Source organism: Centropristis striata, chromosome 10 (genome assembly GCF_030273125.1).
Source record: "Centropristis striata isolate RG_2023a ecotype Rhode Island chromosome 10, C.striata_1.0, whole genome shotgun sequence".
Taxonomy (NCBI): Eukaryota; Metazoa; Chordata; class Actinopteri; order Perciformes; family Serranidae; genus Centropristis; species Centropristis striata.
Window position 1 is genome coordinate 18,193,893 of NC_081526.1, and position 22,764 is coordinate 18,216,656.

The following is a 22,764-nucleotide window of genomic DNA, read 5'->3' on the forward strand; positions in this document are numbered from 1 at the left end:
TGATATGAAAGTAGCTTTTAACAATTTCTGGGAATTGGATGAAAGCAAAAATCAACAGAGTGAAGGATTGTCTGCCTGCTGATTTGTACTCTGTGTCCAGTTAATCAAAGCAGTAATATTCAACTGGGTTTGGAGAGAATCTTTTAGTTGAGGCCCTAGTAACTCTGTCTCTTAAAAACTGCTCCCAAAGCATCTAATCAGATGATGTTTACGCCCACCAGAAGTCATCAAGTTGTTACAAAGTCATAATGAATGAATGAGATCTGGGGCTCTGTGTTTTTGTTAATCAGGATAGGGCATGCATGTGCATGCACACGCACACGCACACACACACACACACACACACACACACACACACACACACACACACACACACACACACACACACAATACACACAATACACCATTTCCCATTAATATTCTCACTTTTGTTTGTTAAACTTTAAACTCAGACCTAGGTAGATGAATCCAGGTTTAACTTGAAAAAAAGGGATTTCCCCCAAAAATAAAAGCTACAAAATCATCCAAAACTTTCATCCTTTAACAGAGAAACAGATACATCAGCATGCCTACCTGTATCAGCGACATGTTACTGAGGTCCAGTCTGAACAGGTGGTTTCTGGATTGAAGGGAGAGAGTAAAAAGAAGATATGTGAGTGTGTGCACTACATGACAAGACTTTAGCCAGAAAAAAATGTGTTTATTAATGCAAATTAAGTTTCATCGAAGAGACAGTCCATTTTAGCTTCTGTCAACTTAAAGTAAAGCCGATTAAAGGCCATACTGTAACCATCTATCAGTCTTAAGTCTTTGTTTTTGGGTTTATGTGACTGGTGTGGCCATGCAAGTAGAACTATTAGTTGCATTTGTGTGTTTCCAACAGGGTTAAATCAGGCAAAAGTTGAAGTCATGTTAGTTAACAGGAACATTAACACACACACACACACACACACACACACACACACACACACACACACACAGAGAGAGAGAGACAGTGCAAAATGACGCATTTCTTCTGATTTCATCCCTTCTGCCAAATCCAAAGCTTGACTTGGTCCAACGGGGCCCCAGTGGAGCACTTAAGCAGCATCATTATCCGAAAACTGCACTGCATGAGTGAGTCAGAAAGGGTATCACATTCTCAGTAATGTGCTCTGCGGGGTGAAAAGCTGAGTGGATTTACAGTTTCTTACCTGGCACCCACAATAAGCTCATTCCTCGTCAGGTCAAGGGTGAGCTGGGAGAAGTCTCTCACGCCGGGGCAGGAGAAAGTGGAAATCCACGGACTGAGTGCTGAAAGAAAGAAAGAAAGAAAGAAAGAAAGAAAGAAAGAAAGAAAGAAAGAAAGAAAGAAAGAAAGAAAGAAAGAAAGAAAGAAAGAAAGAAAGAAAGAAAGAAAGAAAGAAAGAAAGAAAGAAAGAAAGAAAGAAAAAAAGAAAGAAAGGTGAATAATGTCATCATCGTGCCATTATACAGTAAGTTAAATCAATATTCTATTGTAGGATATCACAAACATTCTGTATTTAAACGTGTTTATACTCTGAAATTCATGCATCTGATCAAATTTAAGAATGCTCAAATAATGTAGAAAGCAAGACTACCTTTGTGTAGCATACCAATAATATGCTTTGACAGAGAAGGGGGGTTATGATTTAAGGAAAAAGTTCAATTTAAAAAAAACATTGTGTTCGTACTTCTATGACGAGTTTGTGCATTTTAATCTGTGGAGTGAACTTGTGGACTGAGTTGGATAGAGAGCTCAAACATTAATCAATTACAAACATGTTTTAAGAGGTTTAAAGACAAGGAAGAGTTGGTTGGAGGACAAGGAGGTAATTGAGTTATATCTTATAGATATCTGAGTAGTATATAATTACACTGGGGAAAATGTTTTTGAATTGTATATTTATATGCACGTATAAATGTTTGTAAATTGTATTTTTGATCAACCATCAACAAGTTTGACATAATGATTTAATAAGTGTAAACATCTTCAGACACTCTTCAGCCGTGTAGTACATACATATATATATTGTAATTTATTATTTATCAACAGTAACACATGTTCAATTGCCAAATAGCAATGAAAAAACAATTATGACAATTAATTATTTAATAGTTTAATACGCAAAATTGCCACACATTTGATAGTTCTAGTTTCTCAAATGTAAAGAATTTCTCACTTTGTTTAGACGAAATAGACAAATTAAAGATGCCACAGCTGTCCACTCGAAACTTGATAAGTATCTTTTTTATTTATTTATTATATTTTGTAACTTTTTTCATTTTCCAGACTAAAAAGTGAATTGAATATTCCAAAAAAGGTCAATAAAGTAATCTGTTTTAGGGAAAAATATTTGATGCAGGTGTAGTTATAAAAAAGTGCAGTGAGGGCTGTAGCAGTGCAACTTACTGTGTTATCTCTGTTACTGTGTGTACAGTATAAACTTTTTAGGTAATGTTAAATCTGTTTTTTTTAATGATTTGCAAAGAGAATCATGGACGAGTCACTCAAAAGATGAACTGTGTGTTTGTTATATGTTGGAAAAAAATAATAATAATAAAGTTTGTTTTTTTTAAAGTTGCAGTGAGCAACGGAAGCTCCCTGCGCTGTGCTGGTGTCCCCTGCAGAGAGGGACAAAGCTGTCCAGGACACATCAGGCACTAAATCCTAACCCAACCTGACGTCGGGACAAACTGAGCTCTGTGTGGTGCATGCAGCTGAAACCTCTGGCTTTCACAAATAAAAATTTGAGAGCAGCGGAGCAGAGGGGCCGCCTGGCGGGGCAGTTAATGTCACTTTGAAAACTGCAGGAAAAGAGCATTTTCTCCTCGGTCTTTGTGTGACCCCACAGCGTCGACCTTTAAATGGATTTATTTCACCACGTGGGAGGTTTGCGCAGCATAAAGGGATTTATCACTTTTCCCAATGCTGTACACAAAATCACAGCAGTTGGTGGGAATTCAGACTCCCTTAACCAATTTCAAAAAGCCGTGTTAAATAGCTTTCAGCTATTTTACAAAAAGCTTTGAGAAAGAAGAAAGAAACGATGACTTCAACACCTTGCCTGTATATTAATATATAGCCTATAACATTGTGAAACTGTTCAAGTGAAAGGGAGATAAACGCTGAGGTGGTCATGTGTGAAACATTTGGCCACTGCTGATAACTCTAATCATTAAGGCAGCAGTCATCAAACATTTAAAAGCTTAAACCTTCTTTTTCTTTAAACATTAAAGTAGCCTGCGTAAGCTCGGGGCTACGGGTGTGAGGCTACATCAAAGTGAAAAAGTCACAGCGAACAATAAAAAGACAGGACGGGCTTTAGGATGGATGAGGCCCATATGGCTCCAACTTCTGCAGACATATCTAGACATATTGTCTGCATGAAAAAGAAGACAAAAGGCTGAAGCTACAGTATGGTGCTTGAGATTTAACATACACACAGGAAGAGACTTAAACAAGAACACATACATACTTTAATTAAAGGTGGCCAGCTGTGACACCTGTCTCAGTCTGTTTTATCCAGATGTTGAATAGGAAGGGAAAGTTTTCACTGAGTTGACTGAAGATCCAAGTAATTATAATTTAATAGATTAGACCCGTCTTATTCTATATTTTGCTATCTTGCTGAAATTATCATTTTTGCATCATTATACTTATTTTCCTGAAAGAATATATCAAAATGATGATCAATTATTTGTGAGGAATTCTAGCAAATAGAAATATATTTTGACACATAATTTGCCTTTCACAAATACTGCTCCTCCTGTGATTCAGATATTGTCCATATTGCATTTTTTGATAAATAATATTAATAATAACCTCAGATATTGACATAAATAAAAGGCCCATAATCCAGTCGGAGCAGCCCTGTGCAGGTCAGTTGTGCGCAGAATAATTTTCTAATAATTTCTAAGATAATTTCTAAGAAATTCAGATCTCTGTTGGGGGGGGTTCCAGGGGGTCTTTGTTTGTTTTTTAAATAAACTAGATATTTTATTGTTTTTTATGCAGTCTCGAATCATATTTTCATTAAAAGCAATCTATTGTATACTTTTCATTGTATTACTGGTACAAACTTGTAAAAAAAGTATGTTTAATGCTAGTTAAATCACAAATACATGCGTTGATTTTAATTAACAGAAAATAATTACAATTTTAATAATTTAGGAATATCAAACGATGATTTTTTTCAATGAATTATTCAGCCCTCAGTGGAACTGTAACATAAGCTTTGTATGTAGCAGCATGCAGCTCAGAAGAGAAAAACTCATATGCATCGCCTGAAGCAACTAAACGATACACGCTTAGTTATATTAACAAAAGCTCGACTCTCATGGAGAACATGAGAATCACAAACAGTACAATGATTTTAATAAACCAGCCAGATAAGAGAATAAATTTAACCTTTTAAAATTATTAACAGGCTGTAAAAACATTTGTATGCACTCAGGATTAAACCGCTGATAACCCCAGCACATGTAATAAATCACAGGACGGCTCAGTGTAATTCCAACACCTTGCAGGCTATCACGTTATTGCTCTATAAATATTTATATGATACATATGCACATTGTTTTCATTTCTCACATTCAAGCATATATGTTATATGGTTGACCACGTTTGACATGCACTGTGGGTGTAAAAACCATACAAGGCCGGTGCGAGGAGGCGATCCGGACCATCTGCACATCGCTCTCTGATTAATGGCTGCAGAGGCCGGAGCTTTAGGAGCAGAGGGGAGCTGGAGAATAGGTCATCTTTAGCCTCACAATCTTATGTAAACAGACATGAAGAAGACTTAAAGAGCCCGACACAACCAGTATATATACAGACGAGTATATAGAGTGTATAGAGAGTGTGTGTGTGTGTGTGTGTGTGTGTGTGCACAGTGTCTCTGTAAATGTGAACACAATTCTAACACTCAAATGAGGTCATTAAAATTCTCTAATCAATCCTTTAAACACCAACTGCATTAACATGCACAGAACACCTCATTAACGTTGAGAAGGCACACAGACACTAAACGTTTGAAATGCATTTTCAGTATCGTGAAAATCCAACTTTCACACGAAACTACAAGACAGTCAGAGCTTTCTATTTATAGTACAAGATTCCCTGCTTTAGGTTTCCTTGTGTGTTCAAAATATTTGACTTTTGTTGTTTGAGAGCAGCATTTGTGTGCAGTATCGCAAATACTGTCACAGATTTAAGGATGCTGAATATTTAATAGCCAAATAAAGCAAAGCTGGAAGTTACACTGCAGCAGTCGTAACTGCAGGCATCATTATCATTCTACTAAATACTTATTGGTTTCAGCAAAACAGAAAAAAAGAAAAAATGTTACATGATTTACATCATGCTTTAAGTCACACTATGCTTTATTAAAAAAGTCAATTTATTTTACTTTTTTAACTATCTGTTGCTACACCTAACCATATACTTTCCCCCTAACCTTAAGCAAGTAGTATAGTTGCCAAACCTAACCAAAGTGCAACCACTTCAAAAAGAGACCATTACATTTAGGTATGAAGATGTTGAGCTTCTGCCACCAGTAATTTTGAAAACACTCCTCTGTCTGTATTAGAGCTGAAGTCAAACTGATCCATTGAAAAGTTGAGTCAGGCATGCTCCTGCAGCCACACAAGCCCTGTCATGATTCAGTTGGACACCCCTGTACAAGAGGACAGGAACAAATGACCTGTGTTGTGGGGTTTGGAGGACTTGTTTAAATTGGGATAGAACATCCGAGAGGAGGATTGATTACAAGAAGACTACACAGCAGAATACTACACAGAAAACTATGCACACAAAGAACCAATCTTGAACAGGATCCTTAGCATGTGCATGTTAATATCCAGTCTACTCTATGTATGGATTAAATAAAAACAACTTTACAGCACTACTATCCATGATTTTTGTCATTAAAGCTCATTTTCTCCCTCTCATCCAAAGCCATATCATGTTACCAAAGAAGGAAGACGCTTGAGGTGAAAGCAGAGAGATTATACAACCGGAGAAATGTTGTGGTAAAAACAGAGAGCAGAGCCAGGACTGCCCATAAAAAGCAGAAGGCAACCTGAGGCTAATCTCCCTCTCTGCTGAGCTGAAATACAGCATGCATCAAACCAAACTTTAGCCCCTCCCCCCAAGTTACACACCAAATATATTCTGGAAAAAATCCAGAAACAGAAAATGATGTCATTTAGACAAACGACGGATTGTTAAAATGACTTATTCTCCCCATAAAACAGGACCATTAAAACAGAGCATATGACATGAACCATAAAATAAGAATGTGCAGTGGAGAAATAGATAACACGAGAATTATTCCCACAGCAGCATTATGCACCTAACAGTAAAAACAGGAGCTGTTAGCGTTCAGTTCAGAGATTTTAATGTGGAGCATGAATCACTTGAAATTCGAACCGAGAAATGTTACGTGCATATAAACATTCCCCCACATCATGAATATCTCTTCAGAAGCTTGTGAAAAAAAGTGTGGTCGAATTTGATTCAGTAGCATGCAGCAAATCCTGTGAACCATGAGCTTGTTTACTCTGTTAGAAAGGCCTCCTGACAGTGAGGGGTCTTTCATTGACTGACATTTATCCTCCTGCTTACAAGTGGTTTTATATGCGTTGCTCAGTCCTTCCCCTCATAACTGTCCGGCCGGGCGGTGGGGGAAAGAAAGGACAATAAAGCTGGATGAATATGAAAGCCCCCCCTCCCTCATGGTTTGACTCACGGGCCCCAAAGCTTGGACTTGATGAACGATTATTGCGTTATTTTTTCCCCCTTTGCTATCAGCTGGCAGACGGATTAATGCATTAGCCCGTGGCTGCCAGAGGGATGAGGAGAGGGATGAGGACAGTGGCTAAGACATTCGTCTCACACAGACATAAATCATAACCTTTCTATCGTCTTCCATCTTTTTAAGCATTCAGCTGCTTCCCACACAACCAGCATGTGGGCAGAGTGAAGTGGCACCCCGACTGATATGAGTCGCTATTAGACCGAGTCTGGATGAAGAGCAGTCAAAGCTGGAAAATGCCAGGGAACGAAAGCACATATTGCAGAACCCAAAAAAAAAGAAAACCAGTGTCTGCATAAACAAACACACACACACACACACACACACACAAACACAAACACAAACACACACACACACACACACACACACACACAGAGCTTGAGCACAATCCAAAACTGTTTATCTCTTAAAACCTGATGGAATGTGAGATTCCCTAAGTTGGAGCTCAGAGAGGCCTATTTGATAGAGATCCAATCTTACCTTCATCTAATCCCTCTAAATTTGAGCCGCCGGGCCTGTCTGCTTGCTAGCTCATCAAACTTTGTCCGTCTCAGAGCTGGGAGGACGGTGTCGGCCTTTGAGGGCACGGTGCTGACTCAAATACAGAGAGATTTTTTCGACTGAATAGTACAGATTTCACAGATGTAACATAATAGGCATGCGATAGGTCCTCTTCAGACCTTGAGATTCACCATAAAAAGGTACAAAGTAGAAATCTGACAGTTGAGGGTAGAAATTTGTGGTAGCAGCACCTGATGAAGCCATCAGAGTAGTAATACAGGTGTTTTTAGTCAGTCCACCACTTTGATCCAAAAATATCTGAACAACTATATTACACCATTTATCAAAATGCTTCTCCTATCCAGTCGTATCTAGTGAAGATTTGACTCAATTACCTTCACACCTATGTGTCTCTCCAGTGTCCACTTTGATGCATATTGATTATTCTATTCGGCTCAAACTACTGACTGTCGTTCTCTTCTTTACTGTCTCCTCCTGCTGCAGCTGCTGGTTGTTTTAGGGACGAGGCAGCTGTCACATTATCACAGATGGACGATGGACATATTGCCATGATTCGCTGTTCCACAAACACCTTTCGCCTCAGCTCCCAATACTGACACAGCACCAGGCTGCACTGTGATGGTTTAGCATTTGTTTAAATTTCTCCAAAGGGACCTTTCTGTTGTTTCTGCATGGAGATGGTCTTTATGTGCTGGCAGCTGTCATCCAGTCCTGTAGAGGCTGGTGCTGCTGCATGTTGTATGTGCTGACCAATTGGACATCATCTTTCCTCAATGCATTCTGGGGGTCTACACCTGTACTTTCATGTGGTTAAGCACAATCCAACTACGATTAGATCACCTAAAATGCATTTTAATGCATGTGTCTATGATGGATTGCCATGAAATCTTTGTACAGACTTTCCTGCTCCCCAGAGGACAAATACTAATGACTGATGGCAACACTCCAACTTTCTCCAGGTGCCATCATGAGGTTCAAATTTATGGTTGTCTGTACAACTGTTGGATGGATTGCCATGAAATTAGTATGAACATTCATGTCTCCTGCAGGTTGAACTGTAATAACTCTACTAACTAAAAAGCGCAGGTAAAAATGCCCTAAAGCTATGAATTAGCAGCAGGGTGAGCTACAGAAGCAGACAAAAGAGAAGCACACAGCGAATGGCTATAGCACAAATCGAAATGAGCCTGGCTGTGGGTAAAATCCCACTTTTTCAGTCCTCCAGAATGTCTCTACATGTTTGCAAGAACCAAAAAGCTTTTTAAAAAACCCCAAAGTCAAGCAGGGACATAGACAAAGAGAAAAAGAGGGATGGACTTGGGAGAACAAGTAGCATTTAAGGCACTGATTGGACAAGAGGGATTAAAGCGAGTTTGACTGAATGAGAAAAGGTTATGAAATGGCTTTAAAATCCATTTGGAGTCCTGGTAGAACATTGTGGCAAGAAAAGTGCAAAACAAGATGACCTTTAAAAACCGAAAACTGTGTATTTCAGTAAAGTTGAGTTCTCTTATTTTGTTTTTTTCTTCATTCTCCACCTGACAGCAAAAATTCACATAATAACATCCTGTACAATATCATATTTTTTATCATTAGCATTATAATCAGACATCTAGTTGATTTCTCCCCTCGAGCGCTGCACTGTTTAATGAGCTATGAATGACACATATTGTACTAAAGGTATCTGTCTGTCATCATCTTCCTTCAGGGGGGATACACAGGAACACAGTGTCTTGCTAATGGGAAGAAGACTTGTTGAAAATAGGCAATATTAAAAATAGTTGTCTTCGGGGCAAGGTGGTCGATCCAAAAACTGTTAACGAAACCGATGACATGGAGACTGGCTGCCATCTGGTAGATGATTCTGTGAATGAAGGATCACCTCCGGTGTCAATTAGCACACATACTGTATGATTGCACTCAGAATAAATTTAGCTCACCTGACAGCAATATTCCATCTTTCATCTACTCACATTTGCAATGTGAAAATGATTTTTTATGGCTAAATAATGGCCCAGAAGTGAATCCATTCTGTATATAGAAATTTGCATACAGTATCAATTTACTGTAAGAACACTTGTGCAAATAAAGCTAAAAATGGCCACATTTCCCCATATATTCTAATGTTTTTCAGCACTTAAGGAGCAGAACTTTCCCTGCAGTGCCAGATCTTTTCACACTTCAGCCTTATCTGGCCGAATTCCCTTGAAATATGTTTTGTCTGGTCTTCTTCATATCACTCTTCGCCCTTCTTGTGCTCAGTCTCCACCCCGTCTTGCCTGTCCCGTTCTTCACTATCTCTACTATTCTAACTTTTCGATTTTCACTGTGGCTGCACTTGCAGAAGGTGATAGTTTGGGGGAGTGCCCCAGTAGAGCACAACTTTCCCTCTATTCATCCCTCTGTTGCTCCATCCCCACCCCCGCACCCCCCTCCTCCCACTTGACTGAACTCAGATAGAGGGGTCTGCGGGTTATGGGCAGAGCTGAGAAAGAGCCTGGAGTGACTGGGGACTGAGCAGCCACAGGAGGAATGGCACAGGGGCCAGGAGGCTAATAGCCTCTCAGTCAGCAACCGGTAAAGATTCTGTCTGCCTCACAAAACCAACAGCGAAGCCGCATCCAAAGCTACTGACAATTTGTGAGTCCAATGCAATAGTAGATGTGTTGTAAAACTGAGGGAATTGTGAGAAATATTCCAGAAAAGAGAGTCTGAGAGAGCCAACAGAATGGCTTTTATCACAAGAACCATTCAGACATGCTATTTGTTAAATTGCTGGCTTCATCTGTCTGTCAAAGTAATAACTTTGATATTCAAATACAAGTATTTTGTTACCGAAATGTCCAGAAATGGCTTTATTCAAACATGATAGAACTGTAAGTGAGAGTACCTTGATGTACTTGGCACTTGGTGCATAAAAGGGAGCGGTGGCACTCGCAGAGAAGAGCTGTGAGCTGAAAAATAGCAATATCAATGATGAAGTGTTCTCACTTCTCTAATAAGCTGTATCAGTGATGGATCTTCAAACTTATTTTGCAGGTGAATGGCTGTTTAAGTCCGTGGCTTTAATTAATAACCATCATGAGGGCAACGGATGTTCTTCCAGGATTCTTAATAGTCTCAGCAGCGATGTGGATGATGCTCTGAAAAAGCCACACGGTTGCATTACTGTCAGCTAATGGAATAACGTCTGCGCTGCGTAAACATTATTCTAAAGTGTTACTGCTTTTTATCTAACCTAGTTATTATACGCGTTGTTTGCTCTACAGTTTATGCAATCTAACAATTGAAAAGGTTGTGACTGTTGTTTAACTTAGATCTGCTCGTTCTTGATGATGTGTTTGTGAGAGTATTCACACTGTGAAAGGTTTGTGTGAATAGAAGTTGATGGTTTAGTGGACTCATGGTCTGGTGATTGTTGTGATTTTTTTTAAGCATAAAAAAAAATGAGTGAAAGTGCTTCAGCAAAAACACATTTTATTGACTGACTTTCAGATGAGCTCATACTTACTGAGAGTACTGAAGTAGTTAAATAGATTTTATTTTCTTTGTGGATGAGAAAGGATACTTTAAGGCAGAATGAAAACATGAAAACATACAGAGTTGACTGATTGATCAGAAAGAATTGCCACTAGCGACACAGAACATCTAGCACAAACAAATAGGGAAATATAAGTTTTACTTCTAACTTCTCCTTTTCAGACACTGTTATAAATTCCACTGTCGACCAAGATTTTAAAAAATAGCTACCCACAAAAATTACACCGTGCACTATGCAGCGCACTACATCATACAACTGACAAAGTGCAGACAGTCCTTCTGTTTTGTTGCCAATAAAAAATAATTTACTGCAGGTTTGTGCAGCCTCCCAATGTCGATTAGCTGAGAATGTCATAGATATTATCTGCAGGAGAAAACAAAAGAGAGAAAACAACCTGAAAGTGAATCAGGTAAAGTAGTGGAGTTGAGAAGAGCCGTAACATGCAGTGGAAAAACAGCATTATCAGCAAGAGAGTTTACAGATCTTTAGTCGAGCAAGTTAAAAATGGGCATAATAATTGTGACAGAAAGGAGAATTTAGCTTGACTAGGGTCACTTTCACATATAAAGTCTGGTGGACTTGGTTCGATTCAATGGTGAAGTTGAGGACTTTTTTGATCATATTTGGAGCGGCCTTTACATTTTTTCACATCTGCTAGTACCCTGCCTGACATTGATTCACAAATTTCTGCCCAAATTCCACCCCGAATGCTCTGTGTTTTGGTTAGCTTCCTTCCTTTGGTTCGGACTGTGTTTTCACCTGCACCGAACCAAACTCTGGTGCACTTGGAAGCTAACAAACACCCCTGTTTGTTTTTTAGCAGACCAGAGTTTGCTTCTTTGGTCTGCACCAGAGTTTGTTTCACCAGCAAAGACCAAATGGACTATCTGACAGAATGCACCAGAGTTTGTTTCAAGCGAACCAAACACCTCAGGTGTGAAAGCCCCTCTAAGACTACACTGATGACAGTTTCAGCCAGGCCACACACAAAAGCATCCAGAACAGAATGGGGGGAAAAAGAGAATATACAGGCTCTCTGTAGATACAGAAACTGCTACACACTTCAAGTGGGTCATGACTGATCATAGAGAGGGATTATATTTGTATGAGTTTATATATTGTTTTGAGAAAATAGCACTACTTGTGCCTTGTGCGTATTACAGTGTGTTTAGGAAGGCTAAACCAGAAGTGCATTTTACCCAAGGAAGCCTTTGAACAGTATTCAATTCAGGGAAAATGAGAAATGTTAGTATGCCAACCTTGATTTTTGTGTGAAAGGAACATATTCAGAGGACGGCATGTAAAATTGCCAATTCATTTCCACATGTAAGGAGACAACATTGACAAAAAAGCAAAAAGAGCAATCTTCCTGCTGCTGCTCCACCTTTCTGTTAAAGTGGCAATAAAGCCTTTAAATGCTTTCTATTCTCTGATCCTCGTTGCTATCTCTGGGGCCGGCATCTGATATCCTGACATGCCATCAGTGGGTGAGAGGCTGGCCCCTGCAGCATGCTAAACTCTGCTCCATTCAGCTGCCTGATGGATGGCTGCAAACACACCACAGCTCTCATAGCACCACTCCAATTAGTTCCCACCACTGTAATCACGAATGAGGAGGGGAAACACAGACAGGTGGCAAAGTAAGACAAGAATATAGAATGAAAAATAAGATCGGAACATCACCGTGTATACTTTTTCTTCTAAGTGAACGTTTATGTCTTGCAGGGGCATCGCTCCTGTGCTCCTCAAGAGCCCTTCACACAGCTAAACGACACCGCCATTACCCAAACGATGAAAGAGATAGAAGGACTCATATAAAGTGTGCAACACATTTTTCTGCCTGTTATGGAGCACAAAAAGAGCAGGCTGAGAGAGAAAAAAAGGTGATGGAGAGATGAAGAGAGAGTGAAAGAGGAAGGCAAGAAAGAGAATATAAGACGAGGAGCGTGGAGAGGAGGAGGAGAGTGAATGAGAGAGGAGTGGAGATAAGATGGGTACAGAGAATAGTTCAAGCAGGCAGGACATAAGAGAGGCTATGAAAAGCAAATGGAAGAGACAAGATTTGCGAGGAATTGAACAGGAAATGAGCAACGACACCAGCAGTCTCTATTCTCCTTTGTCTCTCTTCAGAGTGATTTGAGCAGAGCAGATGACCCGGGCTGTGAAGCCATCTAATCCATCAGACAACTCCTCCTTTTCTCCGTGAATGAGGTAGTGAAACCTGAGCCAAAGGTCTTATTATCTGCTATTACTTTCCTGCACACACTCCCTTATGAAACATCTCGCTGCCTTGATGGATATTGCTGCTCTGGGTGTGATGAAGGGGCAGAGTTTATCTATTTCTCTTACAAACCAGGCCGACCCTTTACACACACTCTCTTAAACCAGTTCTCCAGTATATACACATACAATAACATAACCCACAGCCGACTCCATAAATTCCAAAATACAGGCTCCATATCTAGATTCAGAACGTTCCACTTGCTGCCCTCGTGCCATGCTCTTATCAGACCCACAGTCTTACGCCGAGAGCCAGTATCATCCATCTAAATCATGAGCTGGCGGCTCGTACTGTGTGTGCCTGTGGGGTGGAGGTTACGTGATTCCAATCCTGTATTCCTGCACTGCATCTGTGATTTGGTTGACATAAAAATGCTGGCACGTCTTCCGAAACAGCAGACATAGAAACATACAGCGTGAGGTGTGTTAGCAGATTGGAAAAATACAGGCCAAAGGAGAGCAGCGGGAAAGGTTTGATGCTCGACGTGATGGATGTTTGTCTTCTTGTAATGACTGCTGTCAAAAATTGTATTTATATGCCGTCAAATCTTGAGGCAGGGTTTCTCTAATGCAGTGTAACAGTAGGGGTGAACAATTGTGTGTTGCAGTATTTATTTCAGTATAAGACATTCAAATCTCTACCTAAACTTATGAACCCAAAGTAATGTATGTATACGTTTGCACAGACTTGCTTTATAAGTGGATTCTGTTCAGTATTTCTATGAAACTAAAAAAGATATTTACAGTACTGTGCAAGTGAAATCAGGTGTGAAAAAAATGCCTATAAGAATTGATGCTGGTTTGAAGGAAAAGTGTGGCAACAGCAAATATTGATTTGATTTAGATTTTTCTTCTGTTCACTCACTTTGAATTTCGGTAATTGATACACATAAACTATTAACATTTCTATTTTTGAAAGCATTCTTATTTAACAGCACTTTTTCACACCTGCCTAAAACTTTTGCACAGCACTGTATAAACATTGTTTGTATGTATTTCTATAATCATTTTACCACACGTATCATGGACTTAATTTTAAGTATTTTTCTTTATTATCTCACTGGTAAGCAGTAATGGCACGTCTACATTTCACTCTTTGGCATACCGTGACTTTTTTGTGCGCACTGACACGTCTCACAAGCTGCTGCTAATCTTTTCAGCCCTCTCTATATCAGGCTCTCTAGGCGATTTATAATGGCTCTAAATAAACTGTCGTCTTCAACCTTTATACATTTTAGATAAAGGTGCCACCACTGCTTAATAATTAGCCAATATGAAATGTCATGACGTCGCAGCTACGTGACTCTACAGAGCTGTCTGCTCCACTGAACTAACAATATCTATATCTATATTTATATCTTTATACCTTGAAATGATACTTGGCATCTTAACGTTTGTGATTTCCATCATGGAATCATGCAGAAATGCACAAAGTGGTGCATTACAGGTGACATGTGGAGAGAACTGGCAGTTATTTTTTTAGTTTCAACTCTGCTTTAACGTTTTACTGTGAAGCTGTGTTAGTCTCATGTTGTTGTTAAGTAGCTTAACTGTGTAAACAAGGTATGTTTAAAAAGGTCCAAAACAATGTAGCTGTCAAAGGGAGCACTTTAGTGAGTTTCAATTAATTGTTTATTTGTGATGGCTGCAACTTTACTGTTGTGGTCGACTCTCACAGCCATTGTGTTGTTTTTTTAAGTGTAAAAGCTTCAAGCTACAGCTTCACTTTACACAACAGTTTCACTGGTTACCAGCCTCACACTATGAGGCCTGCTTCACATAATTTACGTGCAGAAGGTTTTTAGCAGCCCATTAAATGGCTAGTTGCAGTTTCCTTATGTCACCTTTGGATTTGTTACATTAACCCACTGAAATTACGTGGTTAGGTTTAAGAGAAAAATATTGTGGTTAGGTTTAGAAAAAAACAGAGTATGTTGTTAAATTTAGTTTTTTAAAAAATAAACAAAACATCATGGTATGGTTAAGCAATGTACACACATCAGAACACTTAGATAATGACTTTTTATGACATTTTTAGTTCGTGACAGGAAACAAACTCTGGTCTCCTGGGTGGAAGTCCTGTATTTAAGGAGCCATCCAACAACCCAACCTTCCTCCTTTTCTCCAGTCATAATTACTACAGCCACTACAGATCAGCTCCTAACACAGTTTGCAACTTGCTGGTAAACAGGGAGAAGCATGTAGCAGCTAAAGAGGCAGATATTTCCCTCGGGAGTTAGTTGAAAGTAAACATTGGACTTAGAATAACCTTAGAGTTATAAATGACATCTTATGTTCTGTCTCTGTGTCTGCCAGATGTGTGAATAAGCAACTGATGGCAAACAAGTTCAATTTAAAAAGATGATATTGTGTTTACAACTTTTTCCCCAAAGTCATTCAAAAAATAAAATGAAGGGGAACCATAAAACGATTACCCACACTGTCAGTTGTAAACATCCATCATAGTTTACGGACTGTCAAGACTCTCTATCATGACTGACAGCACAATCTGAAAACAAAAACTTAGTTATGATAAAGTTAACTTTAAGAAAGTGCATATTTTCATTAAATTCCAGGAGAGATTCAGGATGAATTGTCCGCCCACAGACCTAAAAAATAAAACACAAAAGTGGGTCTACTTGTGATAAATGTCTCAGTATCTTTGTCCCAAAATATAACAAATTCAAGTCTGTGCCCATGGAGCCAAAAGAGGAAATGCTTAAAGCCAGAGGATGGAGCCAGGCTTCAATGCAGATAGCATGCTCCAGTGGAGGGACAGAGACAGGGGCCACAGGACGCTTGATCCCTTCACACGGCTCAGACACACACTGTCAGGATTAAATCTCACTGTGTCATAGACAGGGACACTAACTGATGCACGAAAAGACAAGCAGTCAAACATACACATACAAACAAAAACAATTACTTGTCATTATAGGCACATACACTGTGTCCTCGTGGTCAAATCTTCTTCCCTGGCTCCCTGGGCTCCTCCAGGTGACAGAGGTAGCGCTTCAACAAGCCGCTATAAAACGCTCATCAATCACGGAGGCTAATCTCAGGTTCTCACTGACACTTTCATTGTGCAGGCCTTTTCTATACGGCTGCCTTCACATAATGCCCTGCTCGGCCCGCTTTGACAGGCCAGCAGCCCTGCAGCTCCCTGCCATGAGAGCCATTCTCAAGTGGCACGCCTTTGAAGTGAAGCACCGGTGGGGCTCGAGCTAATCTGGACATCTGGAGGCCTGGTGGGTGAACCAGGACAGAGGCAAAGACTCAGCCTATAGGTGACCTCAGCTCAGTTTTGTTGGGAATGATAATAGGCATTTCTCCACTTGTAGGGATTGAAAATCCAATACAAAGAGGCTCCAGTTTTCAAGCTCAAAAGTGCTATTACACGGAAAGTTCAGCGAAAAAAAGAGAAGGACCAAATGGCACAGAGCTCGTTATTTCCATCTTCAGTTCCATTAGCCAGAGTTCAGACCTACAACATGGGTGAGTTGGCCCTAGAGCACAGAGGGAGGCTTGGAAAGGAACAATACTGCAGTCGAAAAAGAATGAAAAAAAAAACCAAAAAGACTTGAGGAAATGTCTGCAATATGGTCTGGAGGGGGCAGAGTGTATTTCTAATCACAAGAAAACCTTCCGGCCACCTCTTCAATTTTTGTGTTTCTGTCCTCGATCCCCACCAGTGATTTCTTGGTCCTCCAATCTTAGCCACCGCTCTTGGCAGAGGGAACACAAACAGACCCATTCAAAAATAAACACAGCAATTTTGTGCGTGTTTACCTTTCATTGTGGCATATCTATCTGCGATTCGGTGCCCAAAACTGTTCTGTTCCATTTCACGCCGCGAGGAAGACCTTGTTTCTTGGCCCACTGTACACAGATGAACAGGCTAGATAGTGAGCGCCATTATTCTACAAAATCACTTCTATTGTGCTCCCTCTTGCTTTCTGTTGTTCCTTTATAGCTGCATGCTGACCTGCCTGAATGCCAAGCTGTGAGGTTTTATTGTATCTGGCACAGGTATATGTTTATTAAAACAATTCATTTTGTGACTGTAAAATGTGACATGTATGTGTCCGTATAAAGAAAACATGTGCACAATGATTTTACGCTCTCTGAAGCATGCATACACAGAGAACTGTCCCCTTTAAGATGCATTAATGCAATAATATGCTGCACATAAAGCATGCACACACCATTTCATTGCCATGTAAGTGGTGATAAGATTGAGATTTTTCTATCCTTTTCATACTAATTCTTACAATTGTATGTGTCATTCTTTAATGTTTAACGCATCCTGTGACATAACTTTTAATTTACCTTTTGCTTCCATGTCTGCCAATGAACTACGATAACTTCCAGAGAACATTGTAGCAACCCGTAGAAAATGTTTGAGTGGGAGCAGAGGAAAAGCTGAATCCCTTCTGGCTTCATAATATTATCTTTCACTCAAGGTGAGGTTAAAAGAGATATCTTCCTCCCTGTATGATTGTTCAGTGTTGGTTCAATGAGTCTAAAAAGAAGCTCTGACGCCAAATCTGACATTTAATATTGATTTTTTTTTTTGGGCTGTTGAGTGTCAGATATTAAAATCTGCCATTCTTGGCCATATGGGAACCACAATATTAAAGGATAATCCTGGCTTACTTAAACTTGGTTTTTCCAAATGATCAAAACCACTTTATTTGCAGGTTAACCTGAAAGTGACCCAATCTGAATGTAATAATTCCTCATCTTAGATTAAAAAGAAACACTTATGAATGGTTTGTATGATATCTAAAAAAGATCAGTTTCGGGTAAAAATCACTACTTCAGAGCATTATTATTGGTTGCAGTTATCTCGATGACATAGACATAAAGTTAGTTTACAAGTGAACTTGTTTGCCCTGCCTAAATGGACTTTCTCACTCTTTATACTAAGTTGCCTCACTTCCTTCTTTTCTTCCAGAATAATACAGCCACTTAAGAACGCCACCTACTGATAAACGTCAATTTGGTTCATAATAAACTGCACCTCTTGCCTCACAAGTATGTGAATAATCTAAAAATGTACAGGCCATAACTTTAGCAGGTCAAAGATGAAGAACTATGATGATGAATGATGTTTACGACTGAAAGTTTGGGCATTCGATTTATAGTTTGCTCATCTCTCCTTCAAGGTTTGTTTACTATCTGTCTGATTGTGTTTCTTATCTCATCTAAATTCTTTATGATCTCAGAGGGGGAGAGCCCTACAGGAAATGAGATCCAAGTTGTAAATAAAAACACAGAATTATCCTTTACACTTCCATGCACTTTCATGCATAATCAATTTCCAGATTATAAATCCAGTTTCTGTATTTGAGGTTAGGTATTAAAGAAACTCTGTAAGATTTCAACTGCAGAAGCCTGATTTGTCGGCGATGTGTTCACCATATTTCTAACAGGATTTTTACAGTGCGGGTACAAGACAGACTAAGTACTGCAGTGGCAGCAGTGCAGCAGGATTAAAGTCAACATCATTACTTAGAGCAGTGGGTCCCTGTGTTCAAATAATTAAATCCAAAGTCAGACTAGAACTGACAGTGACACTAAAACAAAGAATAGCAGCTTCTTTCAGTCTGAATAAATTAAATTTTGTGATATCTACAGAACATGTCGTCTTACTTTGCTCTCAGTCAAAATGATCTTGTTTAAAAGAGGAAAGAACCTTACAATAAGACACTAATGGTTCAACAATATACTTTAAAGATAAAGAGAGAAATCTGATTCTGCATTTGCACAGTAAAGAGTTTTTTGTGTCCATTTTAGTGTATGAAATGTTTATATAAAACAAGTGGTATTTGATGATGTCTGACCTTGGATTGAAACCTTTGGATGCTCTTTCTTCGTGCACTCTGGCTGGGTCAGAGGGTCAAACAACGACGGGGTCGTCGGGACAGCAGACTGCGTGAGGACAGCTGGGAGCAGGAGCAGCAGGAAGAGGCCGGCCACAGACGAGGGCGTGGAGTCCTGCGAGGACGCCGTCATGGTGATGACCTCTCCTCTAACTGCCAAGGCGGGCCTCTGGGGTACAGCTGCAGAAGAGAAGAGACGACTTTCAGAACCTCAATGCAACATTTTTACACCTGGCTTCAAATAAAAGAAGCTCTCTCTGAGTCACTTCAAAATCATTTCTTCTCTCCAACTTTCAATTCCTCTGGGCTCCCAGCTCTGAATCTAGCATAGAGGAACAGAAAGAAAATAAAAAAAATAATGCAAAAGGTATAAAAATTTTGGTAAAAAGGACACATCCGTGGGATGAAAGCGAGGATGTTAGGTAACTGGAGGGTGGCTGAGATATAAAGCTGAGTAAACTAAAATATAAGAGAGAAAAAAAGTAGAGAAAGGATTGGAAGGTGTGAAAACTCTTCCATTTCAGCAATGAGCCATCTCAAAGAAATACCTAACCTCTGACCTCGAGATAATTATTTAAAATGTGCAATTAAACTTTGGGAGTTAATTTAATGGCTGATTAAAATTAGAAAATTGAACTCAGCAGTGGACTGTTCAATGAGGCGGAAGCTTCCACAAGTCGATGGAGCAGAAATAAACTCACTTAAAAATTTGTGGCTCCTGGAGATGTGCTGGAAAAATGTTTGCACAACTATTAACCTGCAGACTCAGAAGACATTTCTGCTGCACAGGTTTGATGCACAAGAACACGTGTTTTCATATTGATTTTAAAATTATTTCATATTGATTTAACGATTATTTTATTAGTTTTTAAAGCACTACATGGCCTTGGATAACATTACATCTCAAAGATGCCTAATCAACCAGGAATCCTCCACTCTTCTTTTTTAGCTGTTCAACAGAGCAGAACCAAAACATTCAGCCTTCAGCAACTATGCTCCAAAACGATGGAACAGCCGGAGGATCTAAGAAGCACTAGAAATAGCGATATATATATATATATATATATATATATATATATATATATATATATATATATATATATATATATATATATATATATATATATATAATTTATAAAAATAAAAATAAATATATTAAATAAAAATTTGATTGATTGATTGATTGAGGAGTAATTCTTAGGCATTCACTGACCTCCATATCCAAGGAGCCACACAAATGTTTCTACACATACAAACGCTCTCATGCTTCTTGCGTAAATGTAATCTCCTCTAATCGTAACATATGAGTCTCCAGTGCTGAGCTGAAACCAGCAGTTCATCACCTCCCACCCCGTGCTCCTTACGATGTTAGCTTAGCGAGGTGTAATATCATTTAAGTAGATTAAAAACCGAGAGCATCAACTTTCTGCAGCACTTTGGCTGGGTTACATCTCTGTGTAGTGTTTTCCTCGCTAATGCTTCAATCAATAACAAATTATTAGCTTGGTTGAGTTGCAAATCAACCATCTTGCCCTGCAATCAATTATCCCTCTCAATACAGCTGGTAACTAATTAGGCAAATGCACAGAGTGCCCATGTTTGTCATTACAAAACAGTGGAGTCAACAGGCCCCGAGCCACTGCCAACAAACATGCTGTTGACGGAGCAGGTGGAATTATTCGATGCACAGGACTTGATTCATTCAGGCTGGATGTGTCTGGAGTTTTAGGGCTCACTGTTTGACCACAAATATCGCTTCAGTTAAAATATGCATGTCTGCGTTGAAATACAATCCAGAAAGTCAAGTTTTAGTGATGCATCCATCAGTTTCAGGTCTCACTCTTTTCTCGTTGTGTCCTTGAATATTTTAAGAGCACTTGTGTTTGACCCTTTCTTACTTACTTACTGTAGGAAAATCACTACACAAATACAGACACATTTCAAAATCCTTTTTCTGTGTCAAAAGTTCCAAAAACGCACTTTAGAAAAAAAAAAAAAAAACTTTGCCACTCAGACTGAACAATAGACACAAAAATAATGCTTAAATCCCCACAGGCTACACTTGTGCAGGCAGATGTCTGATTTTCAAAGAGCGAGAATTTACAGAGCATGCATGAATGTTGGAGTGTGCCATTTAGTCGACACTCTCAAAAAATGGATGATGGCATTGTGAAGTATGTGCTGTCACCCCTTCATGCCTTTGAATCTAACCCATCCTAGTTTTTATGTGTGTGATGTCTATGTTTTCGTTATTTATATTTTTATCTTAGTTTGACCTTGTATGTATACAGGTAATCTCATTGAGATTCTCAGAAGAGACCTGCCATAAAGTTACAGACAAAACAGGAAATGTATTCAAAGGCAAGGACACAGGTCCTCAAATAATAAATGCAAGTGTCAAATTTTTATTTCTAAGTACTATAAAACTGTAAAACTATGAATAACAACAAGAGCAAACCCAACAAGGCATTCAATGCAGATTTTTAAAGGGCATATCAAATATTTTTAGTTAATTTTTTTCTCATTTAGTGGCATCACAGTAGTGTTCAGTGTCCAAACATTCACATTTTGATCAAAATATGTATATATGTTTTAGTGTCAAAATGCCATTTTCCCAAGTCCTTCTGACATTTCTGACATGTGACCTGGTTGTGCTTTAAATTGATTAATTTGTCCAGCTTTTGATTCGCTGAACACATCTTATTGGGCTAATTGTGTTTGGACAGAAGAGATGGAAACTCTTCAGTGTATACCTGTGGAGTAGATGACTGATTTTGTCTCCTGTTTGCAGACTGCATTCCAGCCCAACAACCAACTAATCTGCCTTTTAGCCCAAACTGCCATTAGCTGGTTGTCTGCATTTGGGTTGTGTTACCCGTTACCAAACCCTGAGCAAGATCACATCACAGTGCCATCTCCGAGATCACATGACGTTCAGAAGTCAAGCCCGGTTTTCTCTCTCTACACTACACAGCAAGGCTAGAGGGGTTTTTAATATTTGGAACTTCAATATCAACAATAAACTGATTATAGAGGGTCAAAACAGACAAAATAAGGTCTGTTTCTTTCAGATTGACAGAATTTGAAGTTGCACTTGAATGCAGATGACAGTGAGTCATCTGTGTTAGTGCCGCTCGACAATGAAGACTTCAGAACAGAAAAACACTTCTATGGCTGCATTGGTGACATTTCTTGAAGGAATTCTGTCATTGAACTTGGTAATCAGTGTCTCTATTCTCTGTTCAAGCAAAGTTAAGTGAATATAATGATGAAGTTAAGATCTCGTCATTTTACTATTTCTTCAACATTTTAACAAAGCCAAATCCGTCAGAATTTTTACTGTGCATGTTTAAAATAATATTCAACCTTCATTTTTGCTTTATGAGTCATAAAAAAATTCCTACTTAAATATCAGTGATACTTCTTTCAACAGTGAACACTTAACTGATGAGTTTTGAGGCAGTGCACAGACAGGTGGCTGGTTATCTTAGTTTCCTTTTTTTTGTCACATTCTGTTTGTTGATGTATTGCTAAATTAGTGTATTTATTCTTGAACATTAAAGGTACATTTTCAAAAAACATGAACTGCATGAAAAGATTCCTAGCAGGCCATATCACTATTCCATGCAAACCCCACACCTGACTCCGCGTTGCAGCCCCCTGTGCTTCCTCTCTGCTGGGCTGTTGATCCCTATGAATTCTCCTGAGTGCCTGGATG

The 22,764-nt window shown here is 39.2% G+C and overlaps 1 protein-coding gene across 1 annotated transcript in view; it reads right to left on the bottom strand.

Moving 5' to 3' along the window:
* sema5ba (sema domain, seven thrombospondin repeats (type 1 and type 1-like), transmembrane domain (TM) and short cytoplasmic domain, (semaphorin) 5Ba) overlaps nt 1-22,764 on the bottom strand; it is a 198,262-nt gene that overhangs the window by 102,849 nt on the left and 72,649 nt on the right. The window contains exons 3-5 of the mRNA XM_059342617.1: nt 19,008-19,226; nt 1,194-1,293; nt 574-619 (exon numbers count right to left, since the gene is read on the bottom strand). Of these exons, the coding sequence (XP_059198600.1) occupies nt 574-619; nt 1,194-1,293; nt 19,008-19,179 (318 nt within the window). The 5' untranslated portion in view covers nt 19,180-19,226. The remainder of the gene's footprint in view (nt 1-573; nt 620-1,193; nt 1,294-19,007; nt 19,227-22,764) is intronic.